The sequence below is a fragment of the Equus przewalskii genome, chromosome 1 (genome assembly GCF_037783145.1).
Source record: "Equus przewalskii isolate Varuska chromosome 1, EquPr2, whole genome shotgun sequence".
NCBI classification, from domain to species: domain Eukaryota; kingdom Metazoa; phylum Chordata; class Mammalia; order Perissodactyla; family Equidae; genus Equus; species Equus przewalskii.
In genome coordinates, this window is record NC_091831.1 from 16,819,600 (window position 1) to 16,840,708 (window position 21,109).

General features: G+C 34.9%; 1 protein-coding gene across 4 annotated transcripts in view; it reads right to left on the reverse strand.

The window, feature by feature from the left end:
* The window catches only part of ATRNL1 (attractin like 1), a 747,612-nt gene that overhangs the window by 696,838 nt on the left and 29,665 nt on the right, over positions 1-21,109 (reverse strand). For all 4 annotated transcript variants that reach the window (XM_070595739.1, XM_070595592.1, XM_070595677.1 and 1 more), the window contains exons 2-5: positions 19,629-19,712; positions 18,338-18,451; positions 13,676-13,804; positions 11,828-12,036 (exon numbers count right to left, since the gene is read on the reverse strand). In XM_070595739.1, the coding sequence (XP_070451840.1) occupies positions 11,828-12,036; positions 13,676-13,804; positions 18,338-18,451; positions 19,629-19,712 (536 nt within the window). The remainder of the gene's footprint in view (positions 1-11,827; positions 12,037-13,675; positions 13,805-18,337; positions 18,452-19,628; positions 19,713-21,109) is intronic.

Sequence of the window (21,109 nt, forward strand, 5' to 3'; positions counted from 1 at the left end):
ACGTATCTAAAGAACCTAGAAGACTGTCGAGCACTCAAAAAATTTTGTTACAAAAATAAATGAATGATTAGTGAATAAGGCTTGTTATACATACATTCTCAATGCTACTTTTATTTTTAAACAGTCAACTTTCAAGTAGGTTAGGAATAAAAACAATGTGATTGGTCTTGCAAAAAGTTGGATCTGCTGTTTTTGTTAGGTGGGGAGAATAAACTAAAAGAGAACAATTCAATCTAATACATTACCTGTCACTTATCTCTCCACAAAGTTAAATAAAGCAGAGAGACCATGTTCATCATTATTAAATTTCTAAAGGAAAATGTAAGCTATCCTGCGAATTTCTTCAAGGCAAACTGTTCTCTCACATGTACTTCTATGTTATCCTAAAGTAACTAACTATGTCTTAATATGTTATATGACTAACCCAGAAAAAAAAATACTTTAGAATAAAATATTCATGAGTTTGAGTAAAAAGATTTTATATTTTTCTGAAACAAACAAAATTAGCAAGTTTTTACAACTTGAATAACGTCATGGAGTTTAACTGTAAGTTCTGGTAGTCAACACTGCCACCCAATGGCAAATGCTAAAATGTAACACCAAAGGACTGAAACAAATACAAGACAAAGGATCCAAGAACAGTGGGATCTGACCTGGCCTTATAATGTTAATGGGGTGAGGGTATTCTAGGAGGAAGTTCAGAAATAAGACAGGCCTTGAAACAGTAAGGAAGAACATGCAAGAAACTGAAATAAGTCCAAATAAAGTGTGACTTTAAATAAAGATTCAGAGGCACTAAACAAAACTATCAAATTACATGACTTATACGTTTAGATATTGTCTTTTAATCGATAATTTAAAGGCTTAAAACAACCAACTCTAAACCTTATACGAGAACTGTGCCTGAAGTGGATTGAAAAGGAATACTGAAAACATAAAGAAAATACTGATGACATTTAAAAGGACTGAACAATAAAACTGAGCAAGATATTCTAGAATAGGAAAAGAACAGGGACAATTTTTAAATGGTTAAGTAATGGTCTTGTTTATAAAAGATGTTAACCTGTTTTCATCTTTATAGAATAAGAAAAAAATGTTTTGTTGTAATTGATTAAGAAAAACATCATATGCTAAAGCCTGCTGGTTTATCTTTTTAACCTAACTCCTACCATCTATGCCACATTGCAAAGTATTTCTGAGTAGACACGAGAGAACTACTGAGCCCATTCCTTGTCAATTATGACAACAATCTATACTTAAAAATATTTTATGTGGATTTTTTTATTTGTTTGGAAGATTCTAATTACTTGAATCTCCTTCCTCTGTTTGGAAAAATCTCTCATTGTGTGTTTTGTTCAGAAACTGGGTCCTTTCCTACTCTACAAATCATTAAAGTTAAATTGTCTATATCTCAAGGCAGCCAAGGTATGAGTAAGACCTAGGTTTAGCCAAGCAGATGCTACTAAGCAGGACTTTGAAACTTCACAAGTGATACACAGATGTGGGAACAATTTAGAATTCTTCCTATCCATGCCTGCAGCATGCAGTATCCACAGTAAGGATGCTAGTGGTAGTACCCAGGGTCCAGTGGCAGTGACAGGAATATCCTCATCAAACTTCCCTGTGGCTTCCTCTCTGCCGCGAACCCACTCACCTAGCCTTCTGTTCTACCTGCCCCTTCCCAAGCAAGGTTTTTCCAGCCTTTCCATCTCTTTTGTGAGCTGTGCTCAATGTCCTTTTGTATTTGTTAGGGTGCAGGGTAAGAGAACGAAAAATAAGTTGCTTAAATAAGTTAAAAGTTAATTTCTCTCTCATGAAACATTCTCAAGGCAAATGGGCAAGTGCTAGTGGTTACTAGAGGCACTGCCATTTAGCAACCATTGGGAAAGATCTCAATGATGTAAAATTTCCACACAGCACTTCCACTCACATCCTACTGACCTAAACCTAGTACAATAGCCATACTAGCTGCAAGGAAGACCAAGAAACGTGGCACGTAGCTGGAAAGCCACGTGCTGTGCTAAAAACTCAGTGGATTCTATTACTAAAAAGGAGGGAAGAACGAATGCTGAGAGATACTGGTCTCTGCCATACTTTCCAATAACTGCCTTTTCTGCTCAAGTAAGCCAGAACTGTTTCCATTGCTTACAATCAAAAACTTCCAGTGATTCAGATTTTTTTTAAGTTATATAAAAGAGAGAAACATGAAGCCACTCTGATTAGGGAGTTGATGGGGGGGACATCACCCCATGTGCTTTAGTCTGCTTTGAAAATTAATGTTCTAATATATTCTTTATGAATGAACATAAATCCAATCGTTATATCTTGATTTTGATGTTTAAAAATACCTCATTGAGCCCAATGTTTGGAGAGAAGCCATCTCAAAAGAAAAACGCTTTTCAAGGTTGCCTTTTTTCCTCTTGTGACTTATTCAGACAAACAAATTTTATTAAGTGAAAAGTGTCACAGAAGCAGATGAGTCCACATAGGTTCCCATCCATTAAGTAATCTAATTAATACGTATATATCATTTTCTTTAACTATACATTATTACAAAATTAAACATTATACAACAAACTTGTGCATTTTTCAAAATGGTGCTCTTAGCATTTTCTATATTCTTTACTATTTCAGCTTTTGTGTTTTCTAAGTGCTTTCTACAGGAAAAGAGAGACAGTTGACTTTAATGGTGCCATCTATCCTTAAAATATACTCCTATGTAATTTGGAAAAATGCCTCAATGGTAAAAAGATGAAAGCAGACAGTTAAGGAAGAAAGACTCAGATGAAAAAGTTAAGTGGGGAAAACTACAGTGATGGCTAAGCAGAAGTCTTAGGATGTGCCACATAGAAAAACTGAACTTAGAAAACAGGAGACATGAAGACCAGGTGGGACAAGCACTAGAGAAATGTTAGGAAGGGAATCTAAGACTTAACAAAAAGCAGGCTTTTCTTCTGTGTTCTCTTAATAAAATCTCAGTTTCTAGTGAGCAACCCTTACTTTTTTATTTGTATACTAGCACAGAACCCAATTGAATAAGTTTAACCAACATAAAGGATAAAATATAATGGAGGTAGCAACAATCTGTTTTTTAACCCAAAGAATGCAGTTCCAAACAACACAATACAAAAAAGTGCCAGATTTTGATTCTCATAAAGATTGCCTCCTCAGCTCTCATTTTCAAATATCGCTAGTTCTTTGATCATTCCCCAGATGTCCTAGAAACAAATACCTCTCTCTCTTTTTCCCTCAATGATTCCCATTCTATATATCTGAAATAAAAAATCTTTTTTCCCCTAATGATTTTGGTCATAATCCCACCTACTCAAGCTATGCTTCCTTAAATACAGAATCAGGGATCAGGTTTGAAGCTCAAAGGAACCAACCTGCACATCCTCTGTCTTGAAAGAAGCACAATCTCTCTTTCACTAAGCACTCCACCCTCAAAACACTCACATCAATTCAGAGATCAATTCTTTAATTATTAATAATTAATAATGATACAAAAATGTCTGACTTCTGTATATTTTATAATTCATAAAAAAGATGTATATATATAATTATTCACATTATCACTTTGCTTTAAAAGTGAACATACCCAGTATTCGCTTCCTTATTTCCGTTAGCTTACAGAAATATAAGAGTCAAGATTTTTCATGATTTGAGGCACTGAGGAGAATAATAAAATGTTAAAGGCCAATAAACAAAAGCCAGAAAAACAAAAGATATTTTGAACCAGATCTATTTTACAAAACCACCAGAAAATAAGCCATTCCAAAGAAGGACTAATAAAAGGAAGTGTAGAACAAAAAAAGGACAGAGATGTTCATAGAGAAGATTATACAAATGTATTCCTCTTTTGCTTTCAAGAGTGTTGAAATAAGATGGAGATTAACAGGGGTTGAAGACTAGTTTGAAAAACACTATAAAGACCTGGGATCATCATGGCAGCGTGAGAGGATTCTTTTGTCTCTCCCCTTCAATCTACAAATAAAACATCCATAATCCAACAAAGGCTACATTGCCCAACTCACCAGGATGCCAGAGAGATCTACACATCAGTACATACAAAGACGGATGGATAGGAGCACACAGAGAAAGCCAACTGGGGGAGTATCAGAGGCAGTGCCTAGGATCCTGGCCCCCCAGCCACAGTGGCTGAGCCAGCTGCCCCTGGCCCCAGAGAACGTGGTAGGCAGCAGCAGAGGTGTATCCACAATTCCAGCTTCCCATCTACAGTGGCATCTGCAACCATGGGGTGCAGAGCAGCAGCAGAGATGGAATCCTGCAATCTCAGCCCCCAACCATGGCTCAGAGGCTGATAGCAGCAGCAGCACACAGATGATTCCTACCTCCCAACCTCAGCAGTACCTGGGGCCACCAGGAAACGGGCAACTGCAGAGGAGGAGCCCCCGAACCCAGCTCTCTCCCCCCACTTCCCTTCCCCCTGCCACAGCAGTGGAGCTTCTGACCCAGGTGATCCTGGATGAGGTGAAGGTTATCAGCCATCCCTGTACCCTCAACGGCAAAGCCAGCAACCGCAGCAACACTGGCAACAGCAAGGCATCAGTGCCCCCCAGAGGTGCAGGCAGCTATCACAAGAGTACCAGCAACACCCCTAATGGAGGCAGTAGAGGTTGGAATGTGCCACTCCTCAAACATAGCCAGAGTCAGCTCAGGTAAGAGATACCAAAAACCAGTGCTTTACTGCCACCTCCTGAGAAACAAAAGAATGGTCTCTAATCTTCAACCAGTAGATTAGTTAGAATCAAAATCAACAAAGAAAAGTGTTCACTACCCAAATGCACCAGGAGAGGAATAACTCAGCAAGTACCACAAAAAGCCATGGTAACATGGGATCACAAAAAGAAAACACTTCTCCAGAAACCAAACATAAAGTCATGGAAGAGTGTCATCTGATAAAGAATTCAAAATACCTGTCATAAAAAACTCTGAATGAGCTACAAGAAAACTCAGACAGGCAGTTCACTGAGCTTAAGAATAAAATCAATGAACAGAAGAAGCACTTTACTAAAGAGACTAAAACTCTAAAAAAGAACTAAACAGAAACACTAGAGCTGAGGAACCCAATAAAGGAGTTGAAGAATGCATCAGAAAGCACTGGAAATAGAGCAGACCATATGGAAGAGAGAATTAGTGAGCTCAAAGAATAAAAAGCTAGAAATGATGTAGGGAGAAGAAGAGAGAGAATTAAGATTTTTTTTTAAATGTAGAAATTCTATGAGAATTATCAGATTCTGTTAGAAAGGGCAACATAAGGATAAGGTATCTCAGCAGGAGGAGAGAGAAGGAAGAAGACAGCTTGTTTAAAGAAATAATAGATAAGAACTTCACAAACTTGGGATGGAACTGGATATACAAATCCATGAAGCTAATACAACACCCAATTATCTCAACACAAAAAGATATTTTCCAAGATACATGATAATAAAACTCAAAAATCAGTGACAAAGCAAGAATATTAAAGGCAGCCGGGGGGGGCAAGAAACCCAATAGCTTACATGGGAACCCCCTTTAGGCTATCAGCAGATGTCTGAACAGAAACTCTACAAGTCAGTAGAGAGTGGAATGATATATTCAAAACACTGAAACATAAAAACTGTCAGCCAAGAATACTCTATCCAGCAAAGTTATCCTTCGGAAATGAAGGAGAAATAAAGGCTTTCCCAGAGAAACAAAATTTGAGGGAGTTTATTGCCCCTAGACCTGTCTTACAAGAAATGTTGAAAAGAGCTCTCCTACCTGAAACAAAAAGGCAAAGTTAAGCAAAACTTTGAACAAGGTGATGAATAGAATCAGAAAATTGCAACTCTATATCAGAACGGGTTAGTTAATAAACACTTGATTATAACACAAAGGTTAGAGGAAAGGAAGCTTAAAAATAACTACAATCACTTCAATTTGGTAACAAACTCACAATATAAAAAGAGATAATTTGCGACAACAAAAACATTGAAGGGGAAGAGGAAACAGACAGAACTTGCATAGCAAAATGAAGATAAGATGCTACCAGCAGAAAAAGGACTAGCTTATCTACAAGACCTTTTATACAAACCTCATAGTAACCACAAAACAAAAATTCAGAGCAGAGACACAAAACATAAAAAAAGAGGAAACAGAAAAACAACACAGAAAACCATCAAAGTGAAATGGTAGACAAAACCAAAAGGAAAAAGTAACAAAGGAAATAGAGAGAAACCAGAAAACAAAACATAAAATGGTAGCATTAAGTCCTCATATATCAATAATCACCCTAAATGTAAACGCACTAAATCCACCAATCAAAAGACAGAGTGGCTGAATGGATTAAGAAACAAGACCCAACAGTATACCACCTCCAGGAAACCCATCTCAGCTCTCAAGATAAACATAGGCTCAAACTGAAAGAATGGAAGATGAAACTCCCAGCAAATGGCAACGAAAAGAAAGTGGGTGTAGCTCTACTTCTATCAGAAAAAAGACTTGAAGCCCAAAAAAGTAACAAGAGACAAAGATGGATATTATATAACGATAAAGGGAACAACCTATAAAGAAGATATAACATTTATTAATATATATGTACCTAAGATAGGAGCACCAAAATATATAAAGCAATTATCAACAGACCTAAAGGGAGAGACTGACATCAATGCAATAACAGCAGAGGACTTTAATACAGGCATACCTCGGAGATATTGCAGGTTCAGTTACAGACCACCACAACAATGCAAATATCGCAATAAAGCAAGTCACACAAATTTTTTGGTTTCCCAGTGTTTACACTATACTGTAGTATATTAAGTGTGCAATAGAATTATATCTTTAAAAAACCATGTATATACCTTAATTAAAAAATCCTTCATTGCTAAAAAATGCTAACCATCCACTGAGCCTTCAGAAAGTCATGATCTTTTTGCTGGTTAAAGGTCTTGTAAAAAACACATATCTGCAAAGCAGAAAAAAGTGAGCTATGACTATACCCCACTTACATCAATAGATAGATCATCCAGGCAGAAAGTCAACAAGCAAACATCAGCCTTAAATGAAACATTATATGGATGGACTGAACAGATTTATATAGAACATTCCACCCAAAAACAGCAGAATACACATTCTTCTCAAATGCACATGAAACATTCTCAAGGATAGACCTCAATACTGAGAAACAAAGCAAGTCTCAATACATTTAAGAAGACTGAAATCATATCAAGCATCACTTCTGACCATGACAATATGAAACTAGAAATCAACTGCAAGAAGAAAGGTGAAAAAGTAAAAAATACGTGGAGATTAAATAACATGCTACTGAACAACTACTGGATCAAAGAAGAAATAAAAAAATACCTGGAGACAAATGAAAATGAAAACACAACATACCAAAATCTCTGAGATGCAGCTAAGGCAGTACTAAGAGGGCAGTTTATAGCAATACAGGCCTACCTCAAGAAACAAGAAATATCTCAAATAAACAATCTAATACTACACTTGAAGGAACTAGAAAAAGAACAACAACTGAAGCCCAAAGTCAGCTGAAGGAAGGAAATAATAAAAACCAGAGTGGAAATACTTTAAAAGACAAAAGAAAAGATCAATAAAACTAAGAGCTGGTTCATTGAAAAGATAAACCAAATTGACAAACTTTTAGTGAGACCCACTAACAAAAAAGGAAAGGCAGCTCAAATAAATAAAACCAAAAATGAAAGAGGAGAAATTACAATGAATACCATAGAAATACAAAGGATTATAAGAAAATACCATAAAAAGCTATACACCAACAAATTGGATAACCTAGAAGAAAGGGATAAACTCTTAGAGTCAAACAACCTTCAAAAATTGAATCAAGAAGAAATAGAGCATCTGAATAGACTGATCACTAAAACCTCCCCAAAAACAAAAGTCCAGGAACAGACAGTTTCTTTGGTGAATTCTAGTAAACACTGAAAGAAGATTTAATACCTATCCTGGGAAAACTCTTCCCAAAAATTCAAGAGGAGGGGATACTGCCTAATTCATTTTACAAGGTCAACATTACCCTGATACCAAAACCAGACAAGAACAACACAAAAAAAAGAAAATTAAAGGCCAATATTGCTGATGAACAAAGATGCAAAAATCCTCAACAAAATATTAGCAAACCGGAAACAACAATACATTAAAAGGATCACACACCACGATCAAGTGGGATTTATTCCAGGGATGCAAGGATGCTACAACATGGACAAATCAATCAACAGGATACACTACATTAACGAAATGAAGGATAAAAACCATATGATCATCTCAATAGATGCAGAGAAAGCATTTGACAAGATTCAGCATTCATTTATGACAAAAATTCTCAATAAAATGGGTATAGAAGTAAAGTACCTCAACACAATAAAGGCCATGAATGACAAACCCACAGCTAACATTATACTCAACAGTGAAACACTGAAAGCTATTCTTCTAAGAACAGGAACAAGACAAGGATTCCCACCTTTGCCACTATTACTTAACACAGTATTAGAAGTCCCAGCCAGAAGAATTAAGCAAGAAAAAGAAATAAAAGGAATCCAAATTGGAAAGGAAGAAGCAAAATCATCACTATTTGCGGATGATGTGATTTTATATAAAGAAAATCCCAAAGTACCCACCAAAAAACTATTAGGAATAGTAAATGAATACAATAAAGTTACAAGATACAAAATCAACATGGAAAAATCAGTTGCATTTCTGTACACTAACAATGAACTCACAATAAGGAAAAATCAAGAAAACAATCACATTTACAAACAAAAAAAAAGAAGAAAATACTTGGGAATAAACATAGTTAAAATGTCCATATTACCTAAAGCAACCTACAGATTCAATGCAATCCCACTCAGAATCCAAGTGATATTCTTCACAGAAATAGGACAAAGAATCCTAAAATTTATCTGGAACAACAAAAGACCTCAAATAGTCATAACAATCCTGAGGAAAAAAACAAAGTTGGAGGTATCATACTCCCTGAATTCAAATTATACAATAAAGCTATAGCAAGCAAAACAGCATGGTACTTGCAGAAAAACAGACCAACAGATCAATGCAACAGAAGGGAAACCCCAGAAACAAAACCAGACATCAACGGACAGCTGATCTTTGACAGAGGAGCCAAGAACTCCAAGAACATAAAACAGAGAAAGGAAAGTCTCTTCAATAAGTGGTATTAGGAAAACTGGACAGCCACAGGTAAAACAATGAAAGTAAAGCATTATCTTACACCCCATACAAAAATTAACTCAAAATGGATTACAGACTTGAATGTAAGACTTGAAACAATAAAACTCTCAGAAGAAAACACAGGCTGTACACTCTTTGACACTGGTCTTAGAAGTATCTTTTTGAATACCATGTCTACTCAGGCAAGGGAAACATAAGAAAAAATAAACAAATGGGACTACCTCAGATTAAAAATCTTCTGCACAGCAAAGGAAACCATTAGCAAAATGAAAAGACAACCCATCAACTGGGAGAAAATATTTGCAATCACAATCTAACAAGGGGTTAATTTCCAAAATATATAAAGAACTCATACAACAAAAAAATGAACAACGTGATCAAAACAGGCAGAGGATATGAACAGACATTTTTCCAAAGAAGACATACAGATGGCTAACAGGCACATGAAAAGATGTTCAACATCCCAATTATTAGGGGAATGCAAATGAAAACTACAATGAGATGTTACCTCACACCAGGCAGAATGGCTAAAATTAACAAGACAAGAAATAAGTGTTGGAGAGGATGTGGATAAAACGGAACCCTCATACACTGCTGGTGGGAATACAAACTGGTGCAGCCACTATGGAAAACAGTATGGAGATTCCTCAGGAAATTAAGAATAGATCTACCATATGATCCAGCTATTCCACTGCTGAGTATTTATCCAAAGAACATGAAATCAATAATTCAAAGGGATTTATACATCCCTATGTTCATCACAGCATTATTCATAGTAGCTAAGACATGAAAGTAACTCAAATGCCTATCAACAGATGAATGGATAAGGAAGATTGGTGTGGGTGGGTGGGTGTGTGGGTATATATAAGTATATACATATATATATATGTATGCATACATATACAATGGAATACTACTCAGCCATAAAAAAGACAAAATCATGCCATTTACAACAACATTGATGGACCTTGAGGGTATGACATTAAGCAAAATAAGTCAGACAGAGAAAGATAAATATCTATGACTTCACTCATATGTGCAAGACAGAAAAAACAACAACAAACACATAGATACAAAGAACAGATCAGTGGTTACTAGAGGGGAAAGGGTATGGGGAAAGGGCTAAAAGGGTAGAGGAGGACAGCTGTTTGGTGACAGATAGGAACCAGACTTTTGGCAGCGAACACAATGTAGTGTATACAGAAGTCGAAATAAATGATGTATACCCGAAATTTATATAATGTTATAAACCAATGTCACCTCAATAAGAATAAAAGAGAGAAAAACACTGTTTGTATAAGCTAAACTTCTATTTCTCATGCTTTAATTTAAATATATTCTTGGTGTACCTGTCTCTCCCTAGAAAAAGACATTACTTTAGTTTCAAGACTGAAATGAAAAAAAATGATATCTCAAGGCTCTTTTTAGAGGAAAAAAGTTCATGAATTATTAAAATATGCACTTAACAAAATACATGCCCCTATAGTTAAAGAACATTGAGAAATTTGTATCTGTCATTATCATAACTGGTGAGCAAATTAATTCAATAAGAAATCACTGGTATTTTTTGTGGCTGGAGTAACTAACTCATTTTAATGAGATAACATGGGTTTAAGATGGGCATAATTTATACAAAATCTAAAATAATTCCTCTAAATAAGTACCCAGCATACTCAGTATCGTTTTCTTTAAAAGGCTTCTCAAGCATGATAAATACAACCACACGAGGAGCAAATTCTCTTTGCTTTCTACTTAGATGGTCTGATAGGTGCTGTTGGTACTATTACTACACTGTATATACACACAATTCTGTAACTTTAGATCACGTATTTCTTGAGTCAAGTTCCCTCTATCAACAGGATTAATATGTTGGCACAAAGTAAGCCCTTAACATGTAAATATAATTAGCACAAAGTAAGCTCTGGATGGGTAAGTATATGGATAACTAGATCTATCTTCATTTAATTCCACAATGACAAAATTTAGGATTTTACACCCGAATACTTAAGTAAGATAAAATTCTCCAATGTGGTCTAAAATCGATCTTTAATGACAGATATTCATAGAAGTTTTTAGAATTCTTCCACAGGAATCTCACTTTTGCAATAAGCAGCTGAAATATTTTAGCTTGCTTTAAATATTTTTTAAAATATTCTATGTACTTTTAAAAATAGCCACAAGAGGTCAGTCTTTCCTAAGGAATAAGCTTAATATACTGCATGCAGTATCTTACAAGATAAGCATCTATTTTTACAAAATACTATTTATGTTATCCATTATAAACCAAATTTGAATGCTAAATATACAACGTGCTAGATTCAGTCACGTCATTAAATCTTTGGGGAGTCAACAAAAAATTACAGAAGACCATAATGATCATCTACCTACAATTAACAAAGAGCTTCATATACAATTTCACTTGATTCTCAAAACAGCATGTAGACAAAATCTTTACAAATTCTACTTGTGAAGAAACAAACTATTAAGAAGTTGATTATTAATCTGAACATGCTAAAAATAAATATATGGTATTTGGGTGTGCAAACTATAGCAAAACAATAAGTGGAGAAACTGTATTAATCTACTAGATATACGAATCAATGTGTCAAAAGCCACACATGCTTACCTTGCCAACTGTCATTGCAGACACAGAGTTTTTCTCCTGTTAGGTCACAGTAACCATGATCCGGACTGCCACAATTGGCTTTACAGTAAGGAATATCACAAGCTTCACCCTTCCAGTATTTATCACATTCACAATATACTTGACTTGGAACAGAGATACTAGTTGTACACTTTCCATGACCAGAGCAATTGTTAGGACAAGAATTGATTCTGTAAAATATAATTCATACATATTCAAATTCAAGATAACTAAAAAAGAATTTTTTGGTTGCTATTTCGTAAACTGTGTAATTTTTTTTTTTTTAAGATTGGCACCTGAGCTAACATCTGTTGCCAATCTTTTTTTTCCCTTCTTCTTCTCCCCAAAGCCCCCCAGTACATAGTTGTATATTCTAGTTGTAGATCCTTCTGGCTTTGCTATGTGGGACACCGCCTCAGCATGGCCTGATGAGCAGTGCCATGTCTGTGCCCAGGACCCGAACCCGTGAAACCCTGGGCCGCTGAAGCAGAGAGCACAAACTTAACCACTAGGCCATGGGGCCGGCCCCTAAACTGTGTAATTTTTATGTTGAGTCTTATGTGCTTCATTTAACACAATTTCACAATGTGACTTCAATTCTTTACTCTGTAACCTTTTGCTCCTAATGCAATTCAGTTATATTTATTTGCTATTGGCCTTAGTTCATTCAATGAGTTTACTTTGCTACCAAGACTCCAAACTGCCAAGGACTACACACTCAACATCTGCAGGATGTCTACAGTTCCGAGCACAAGGTTTTGTAAAGACTTAAGTATTCAAATGCTCTGAATATATATTTTACAGAAAAAAATTAAATTCATGCTGAAACAACATGAGAAGTCAAGATTATAACTTAGTTATATAATATTTAAATAGCATACCATCACCTATACACTGTTACAGAAGAAAAAATATGTTCACCAAATTTTATTTTACAGCCCTTTAACAGATTATATTCTACTACATATTTATTCTCCCTTGTGTACATACTTGAAATAAATAAATCTTACAATAAATTGCTAATTCAAGGGTATTTAGAATATTTTATTCCTGGTGAAAAATTCTCTGGTTACCACTTTCTAAATTTCTGAAGAAAGAGGAAAAAAATATATATCAAGTTCCTCTGTGCCATTCCTGTGAAAGCACTTCTGGCTACTTCACTTCACCCTTGGACTCGCAGATATAAAAATTGATACAAAGCAACAGGTGCATAATAGATTCTCCATAAATATTATTTTTCTAATTTTAGAGGAGACAGTGGTATAGCCACTTACCTTCTCTCCTAAGCCTCAATTTCCTCATGGGAAAACTACCCACTTGACAGAATTGTTGTAAAGATAATTAAACAACGTAATGTACAGAAAGCATCCAGTACCACGCAGTCCAGTCCCTGGAATACAGAAGGACCACGGAAACGTAGCTCTCTTACCCCTCTCTTCAGATCAGGAGTAAAATATCTTGGAGCACAGAAAGGCAGAGGAGAGCCCCCTGCAATCCCACACGCCTGCTGCTACCAGTAAAGTGACACTAGTTTGTATTTGTTTACTAAATCATTTACCAACAATTTTAAATTCTGTAATTAATTTTCAACCAAACTTAACTTGCTACCATAAAGTCTTGAGACTTAGAAATTATCCTAATAAAAGCTTAGACAGTAGTTAGAGGCATATTATTAAGACTTTATGTCACTTAGGAAAAGATCCTGTCTATTTTGAAATTTAACACACTAGCCTGCTCCTTGTATATAAGACATTTATAAAAACAAACAAGAAACTCTTTTAAGTCAAATTATAAGAATCATTACAATATGAAATATAAAAAAACACTTACGAATAAAAAATGTTGAAACCAGTTAGATTATATGCAGCATCACTAAAAAAATGTAACAGTGCATAGCCAGATGTTGTAACAACTTCAGGCACAGTCTCATTTCCCCTTATTTCAGGGACTATCAAACCACTGCAAGAGAGCAGAATTGGACACTGTGTATATCAACATACATACGACTGTTCGTCACATAAAACTTACCCAAAAATATCCATAAGAATCACTAAGTATCTATATTAGAACGGGCAACTAGGAGGAGAATAAATCTAAATCAAGTTCCTAGCCACTTCTCACCCAATTAGCTCCACGACCGCTGGCAACAGGCTAACATCTGCTCTCGCGCCAACACACTCCTCCTGCTTCCCACCATCTGGACTGCAATGTCCCATTTCTCCCTTCCTCCTGCTGTCCACCCTGTTATAATGCTACAGGATGGTCTTTTATTTAACTCACATATAAACCTTCACTTAAAGCCACCTTGATAATCCAACAAGCGACCTTATAGCTTTACTTTTTTCCACTGATTGCAAATTCTGATGAAGCTACAAGGAACACTCCACACCAGGAAGGAACTATAGTGACATTCTAGTTGAACCCGTACACTTGCAATACACTAATCTAGATGGTTTAGGTCATCTACAAATACATACTTTTATATTTCTTTAAAATTAGGCATACTTAAACAAATTTTATTAATATATAACTACTCCAAAAGACAATATTACTCACTTAAGCCTACTCATTCATGGGGAAAAATTACGTATCTTCACTTACTTATACCATACTATCCTAAGTCGGTGAAAATACACAATATGAGAAAGAAAAGAAGCTGTTAACAATAAATTACATTACTCAAATAGTCAGTTCCTTTAGACACTGTTAAACTTACGTTTAGGCACCACCAGGAACTGAACTCCCTCATTCAAATCATATTTGACAGAACAAAATGAAATATCATAGCCAAATAATTTATTTTGCAAATACATTCTGAAAAGCCAACAAATTAAAAAGTAATCAACTCTTGATGCTTTAATAATTATTACTACATCCACTAGCTTATGTTTGTGAAGGAACAAAAGATTTTAAAAGGAGACTACATATTCAATTGTATAATTTACATAGAATTCAAATTCTGTAATACCAGTCTTAGTTATACATATTTATTTTTCACTGTAGTGAGATTACACCAAAATGAGTACATTGCTAAAACCAATATTCCCAGTCTTTATAATAGATATAGTTAATGTCTCTGAAACAGATAAAAAGAATATGTTTGTTTGCTTGGTTGGTTGTTTAAAAGTGTTTTAAAAGCAATAAATGAAAGAGGGCTTCCATTTCTTGCATAATACACCAAGCAATCTGGACCAACCAACCCCCCCACTGAAGTCAACCAGTCAATACGACAAATTGTATAAAAACAAAAAAATCAGCTTGAAGGTACTGGAGAACTAAGAAGACGGTGAGCCCAGGCATTGGGGCCATTTCTTCTTACGGGAATTTGCTGATTTCAAAGCTGGGGCTGAGGTTTGAAGGGCTAAGAAACTGAGTTGCCTACAGAGTTAGGAAAACAAAAAGTGGAACCCAAGGCTGTCATTTTCACCTGGGACCCCAAAGACTAGGAGTAAAAGTGAACTAGTAAAAGACTGCCCCTCCAGGGGACTGCACTATGGCATGGGTGTGAATCATCTGAATTAGGATTCAGTTGACTGTAGACTACTAGTGTACCCAGGCCCTCTCTGTAGGAATACAGTATGTTTCTAAGCCTCAAATTATTACTACATATGATTTTACAAACGTGATGTCCAGCACATGATTGTCCAGTACACAATAAAATTTTTTAAAAAAACACTTCTCCATTCCAATCAGTTCTCCATATTCTACAAAGTCTTGCCTACAGAATAAAGTCCAGTTTCTTTAGTGTGGTATACAAAAAAGCATACTACAGTGTTTAAGGGATTATAAAAACTGGGCTCATATTCTGACTCTATCACTTCCTAGCTCTGATAGTTTATGCTAATAAGGTGACTCATGGCAGGTCCCCAGATAGTTGAAGCTATTGAGATGACTCAGGATGGAAGCTGACCATACCAGAAAGACCAACCGTGTGCTTAGAGGGTTGGGGCTTTAACCACAAGAAATCAACCTGACTTGCAGAGAGAGGAGAGGGGTAGAAATTGAGTTTGACCTTGTGGCCAATGATTCAATTAATCATGCCTACACAACAAAACCCCAATAAAAACTCTGGACATCTGTAGTTCAGGTGAGCTTCCTGGATGGTGATACACATGGATGTGCTGGGAGGGTAACAGGCCCTGAGGACACAGAAGCCTTTTTGTGATCCTCCCAGACCTCACCCTAAACGTCTCTTCATTTGGCTGGTCCTGATGTTTATCCTTTATAATAAAACTATAATCAGAAGTACAGTCCTTCCTGAGTTCTGTGAGTCATTCTAGCAAATTACTGAACCTGAGGGGGTAGTGGGCACCCCTGAATTTGTAGCCAGCTGGTCAAAAGTGTTGGTGGCCTGAGGATCCCTAAACTTGTAGCTGATCTGACATGAGGGCAGTCTTGTGGAGGACTGTGGAGTTAACCTCTGAAGTTTGGCCCAGCTCCAGGTAGTTGGTGTCTGAAGTCATTGCAATAGCCTATATCTTATTCCTTACTGCATCTTCCAGGCTTACGATAGTCTCTGGAATTAAGTAGGTTATCAAATGTTTGCTGAATTATACAACTGGAATAATTCAAACATTTAAATTCTGAATTCTTAGCAAGATTAAGTGCAAACAGTATAGGCTTTTAAATCAAGAGACTGTCAAGTTCTAATCCTGGCTCTACCGTCTATTAGAAGTAAAACAGGGGCCGGCCCCATGGCCAAACGGTTAAGTTTGTGCGCGCTGCTTCAGCGGCCCAGGGTTTCGCTGGTTCAAATCCTGGGCGCGGACATGGCACTGCTGGTCAGGCCACGGTGAGGTGGCGTCCCACATGCCACAACTAGAAGGACCTAGAACTAAAATACACATAACTATGTATTGGGGGGATTTGGGGAGAAATAGCAGGAAAAAAAAAAGAAGTAAAACAATTTCTCTGAGTCTCAATTTTCTCAACTGTAAAATGGGGATAGTATTTCTTCCACAAGATCCTTGTGAGAATTAAATGACATTTAAACTGCCTAGTACAGCGCTTAGCATCAAGTGGATATTCAATAAACATGAGTTTTCCATCTCCCTCAGGATACCTAACAGGAACACTTGCTAATGAAAAGTCACTGCTTCCAACTTCACAGTCATATACTAAATCCCATCCTGCTAATTATCTTAGAAAAGTTTCCTTTAGCATCAAGAAAGGGTTGGTAAGAGTGTTAATGGATCACCGTTAATTAATGCAAAGTCATTATAACTGTAGAAACACAAAAGAAAAGGCACACATCTAAACAACGGCCAGTCAATAGTGTCATAAAAATAGAGGAATGATAGCAGAGTGATACCTAAACTGCTAAAAATAAACGTATGAACCCAGGACCTTATCTAATTGTTGCAACGAATTATCTTACAACATAATTATTCAGAAGGCTCTTCTCCATGTTCTGTCCACTGTCCTTAGATGAAGGGGCTACTCGTGGCTACCTTTTACATAATTGTCAAACAACTCAAAAATTAAGTCCTAAAACTATCTTGAGCAATAGCAATATTGCAGAATAAGTGTCTAAGCTCCCAAGGAATCACTTTGAAATAGTCATTCAGAAATACAAGTCCTCACATGTCTGTCCAAAAAAATAATAGTTCACACGCCTGTTAAACAGAATATTTGTGACATAAATAGTAAAAAGAAAAAATGAAATAAAAGATTTTGTAGGCAATAATAAGCTTTTACCTATATTTAAATTTTTAACAATGACAGAACATAGAAGAGATGCTATGCAAATAACAAAAGAAAGAAATAATGTAATGAATAACTCTGGTCAACAATTATGTTAGTTAAATTGTACACAAAATCTACACTATATGTTCATGACTTTTTCTATGTCTAATATATTCTCTTCTATTCATAAAATATTTTATAATAATTTGTATGTACATAGAAAAATTTTCAAGTTGATACTGAAAATGCTGTGATTTTAAAATTGTCCGACTACCTGACTACTAACAATAAAATATCTGAAGTAACCAAAATTCCCTAATTTTAGGAACTGATAGAAATACCTTCTTTATTAAACCATCACATATAGCATAACCTAAACTTTTTTTTACAGAATTTAAAATTTTATTTCTCTAAACTAAAAACACAACTATAAAAAATATATATCTATTTATTTCTTTGCTACGTAGAACTCACACTAATATATCCAAATAGTTCTGAAAACATATTCAAATCACTTTAAAATAATAAACTATATACAGTAAGAATAAAGGATATTTATTAAGAAATCTACGTTTCTGATACAGTACTTCTTTATCTTTGCTGCATCAATATTTACATTATTATATATCCACATAAGTTGACAGTCAGAGTATACAACATAGTATTGGCACCATCATTGAAATTTAACCATCAATATCTATGCTAAATTTATATTGAAGTACAGATCAGTATATATTTAAAATTAATAAATTATAGTCACTTTTCTACAAGTGACTATAAGTTCATCAAGTAAACACAACTACTTACCTAAGCACAGCTATTAAAGGTGCATATATTGAATCTCCATCATAAACATACATATGATCCCAGCTACATTCTGTAGCAAAATGATTGAATCTTAATCTTAACACTGCATTGGGACTGAAAAAAAATTAAAATATTTTAAAATTAATATCTAATACACAAGGCACAGTCTGAAGAAATTTTAGACATAGCATTTTTATTAAAAACCTATTTACAGATAATTTTGCTATAAATCCTTAAGTCACCAGTGGAAAAGACTGATTAAGTAGTCATATCTAATTTGTAAAAATGACATGAAACTTCAAAATCTATTAACAGGCCATATGTTTGTATTATCATTTTCTAAAAATTTAGTCAATACGAAATATTCTATGTCTTGACTAAGGTGGAGGTTACACAGATTGTATACATTATTGAAACCTTATTGAACTGTTAATGTTAATTAACAGTTAACTGAACCCATAATGTTAAATATGGGTGCATTTTATTATAAGCAAATGGTACTTGAGTAAAATTGATCTTTAAAATTCAACACTGATGGAGCAACTATTCTTATTTCTATAGAATCCTTAACTAGAGACACTAATAAGGTCTTCAAATTTTAACTGAAATCTCTCAATATGATATACTATTAAGAAATGAACAAAATGAGACCATAAGTGCACAGGGAATTAATAACTTTTAAGTACTAAAAAGCTTTTAAAATAACCAAAAAAAAAAAAATCCTTTCCAAATACACTCTTTAAAAATCATAAAATGGCTCAAACAAATTCATATCAATTCATTTATGATCCATTCATAATATGTTTAAATAGACAAATTCAGTCTTAAGCCCCAATTATCGAAAAATACCTCTAAACCAATAATTAACTCTCTTCTACAAAATGTTCTTTTTTTTAACACCCTTAGAACTAAAATGCTGAATAGTACGAACCAATGGCATAATTCAGCATGAAATATTTTTATACATTCTACGGAGTCTTCAAATTCCATAACAAGATGTTCAAAACAAGCCAAAAATGCCTACTTGATTTAATGCCATAGTAACATAACTCAAAAATAAAATATATCTAAAAATTAAACTATTACCACAGTGAACGGCTGCTGTAATTTATATTAAAGCTGATATCTATAAGCTGCAAATAAAAACATATCGTGAATAATGTTTTCCAATAATAAGCAATTGAATAATCTATATAACTACGAAGTTGTTATATTTTAGTGCTTTAACACTGATATAACACCTTCTTTATCATTTCAGAATAAAATAATTTAACCCAAATTGTATACTTACTAGCCTTCAATTAGCCATGTACATTTAGTTTTATACTTATAGTTAATTGGACCATCAGTTAAATATCCAGAAGGTTCTGTTAACCTAGAAAACAGAATCATGAAAATAATTACCTTAAAGAAACTTTAAGACATATAGTAGCATAAGAAAATTTAAGATATTAAACGAAAGGAATAGGATGTAGCAATTTCCACAAGGGAGAATTTATTTGCAACTTAGGAAAACTTTCAAATTGCCATCTCTCTCTATACATCTCAAAAGAACCTTCTTTGGGATCTTTAAATCTTGAAATATTATAACGGTTTCATTTCACATAGTGGAAAAACACACTGAAAGACTGAACATTGCACTGATGGGTTCACTGTTGATGCTTAAAACAGATTAAGTTACATTTCCTCTGCACAAAAATTACATGAAGGCAAAAGAAGGAAGATCGAATGCACTTTGAAAGATGCAGATCTATGGAACAGCGCAAGAGTATAGGTACATAGCACTTTGGGGAGTTACACTGTTAACTGTATTTGTTTTTCACGCACCAGAATTGCTAAGGCAGCTGTTACCAGACACTACTGAGTTCAGCTACCTGTTTTTATTATCATTTTCTCTGTCTACTTTATTCCTAGTCCAAGAACTCAATCAATTTTAAAGATAGGGTAAATCAAAGGTTTTATAATTATCTTCTATTTTAAACATAACAAAGAAAAAGAGGGGCTGGCTCAGTGGCGTAGTGGTTAAGTTTGCGTGCTCCACTTCAGCAGCCCAGGGTTCACAGGTTCAGATCCTGGGCATGGACCTAGCACGGCTCAAGTCACACTGTGGTGACATCCCATATAAAACAGAAGAAGACTGGCACAGATGTTAGCTCAGCAACAATCTTCCTCAAGCAAAAAGAGGAAGATCGGCAACAGATGTTAGCTCAGGGCCAATCTTCCTCACACACAAAAAAAGATATTTAGGAAAAACTTCAGATTTTCAGAATTTAAAAATATTTAAAACAAGAACCCAATGCTACTTCATTTTGTTCTCCTTTAGCCCAATTATTTTATCAACAAGAGATCATATTTTAAATAATTAAAATATTTAAATAATTAAAATATCTTCCCATCTAGCCTTTATATATTTATATATACATACACACACACAGATCAGGGCTTATCAGTCTTTATATATTCACATATCCATACACTTGTGTATATATACACACATACATATACAGGTATATATACATACATATACACACAGATATCAGGGTCATTATCTAGTTTTCAACAAAATTAAATCTTCCTTATACTTTAGAGTCTTCAAAACATTAAGGAAAAAAGTTTCAATTACCTAAATCAGTGTTGACAGAAAGGGCAGTCAGCATGAAAGTTATTTGTAAGTCTTTCATAATCCCTACAAATTACTTTGGGAAATAAAGGGGCTAATTCATGCTTGGAAAAGTTTCTAAAGAGCAACAGACAAATTCCAATGTTCTCAAA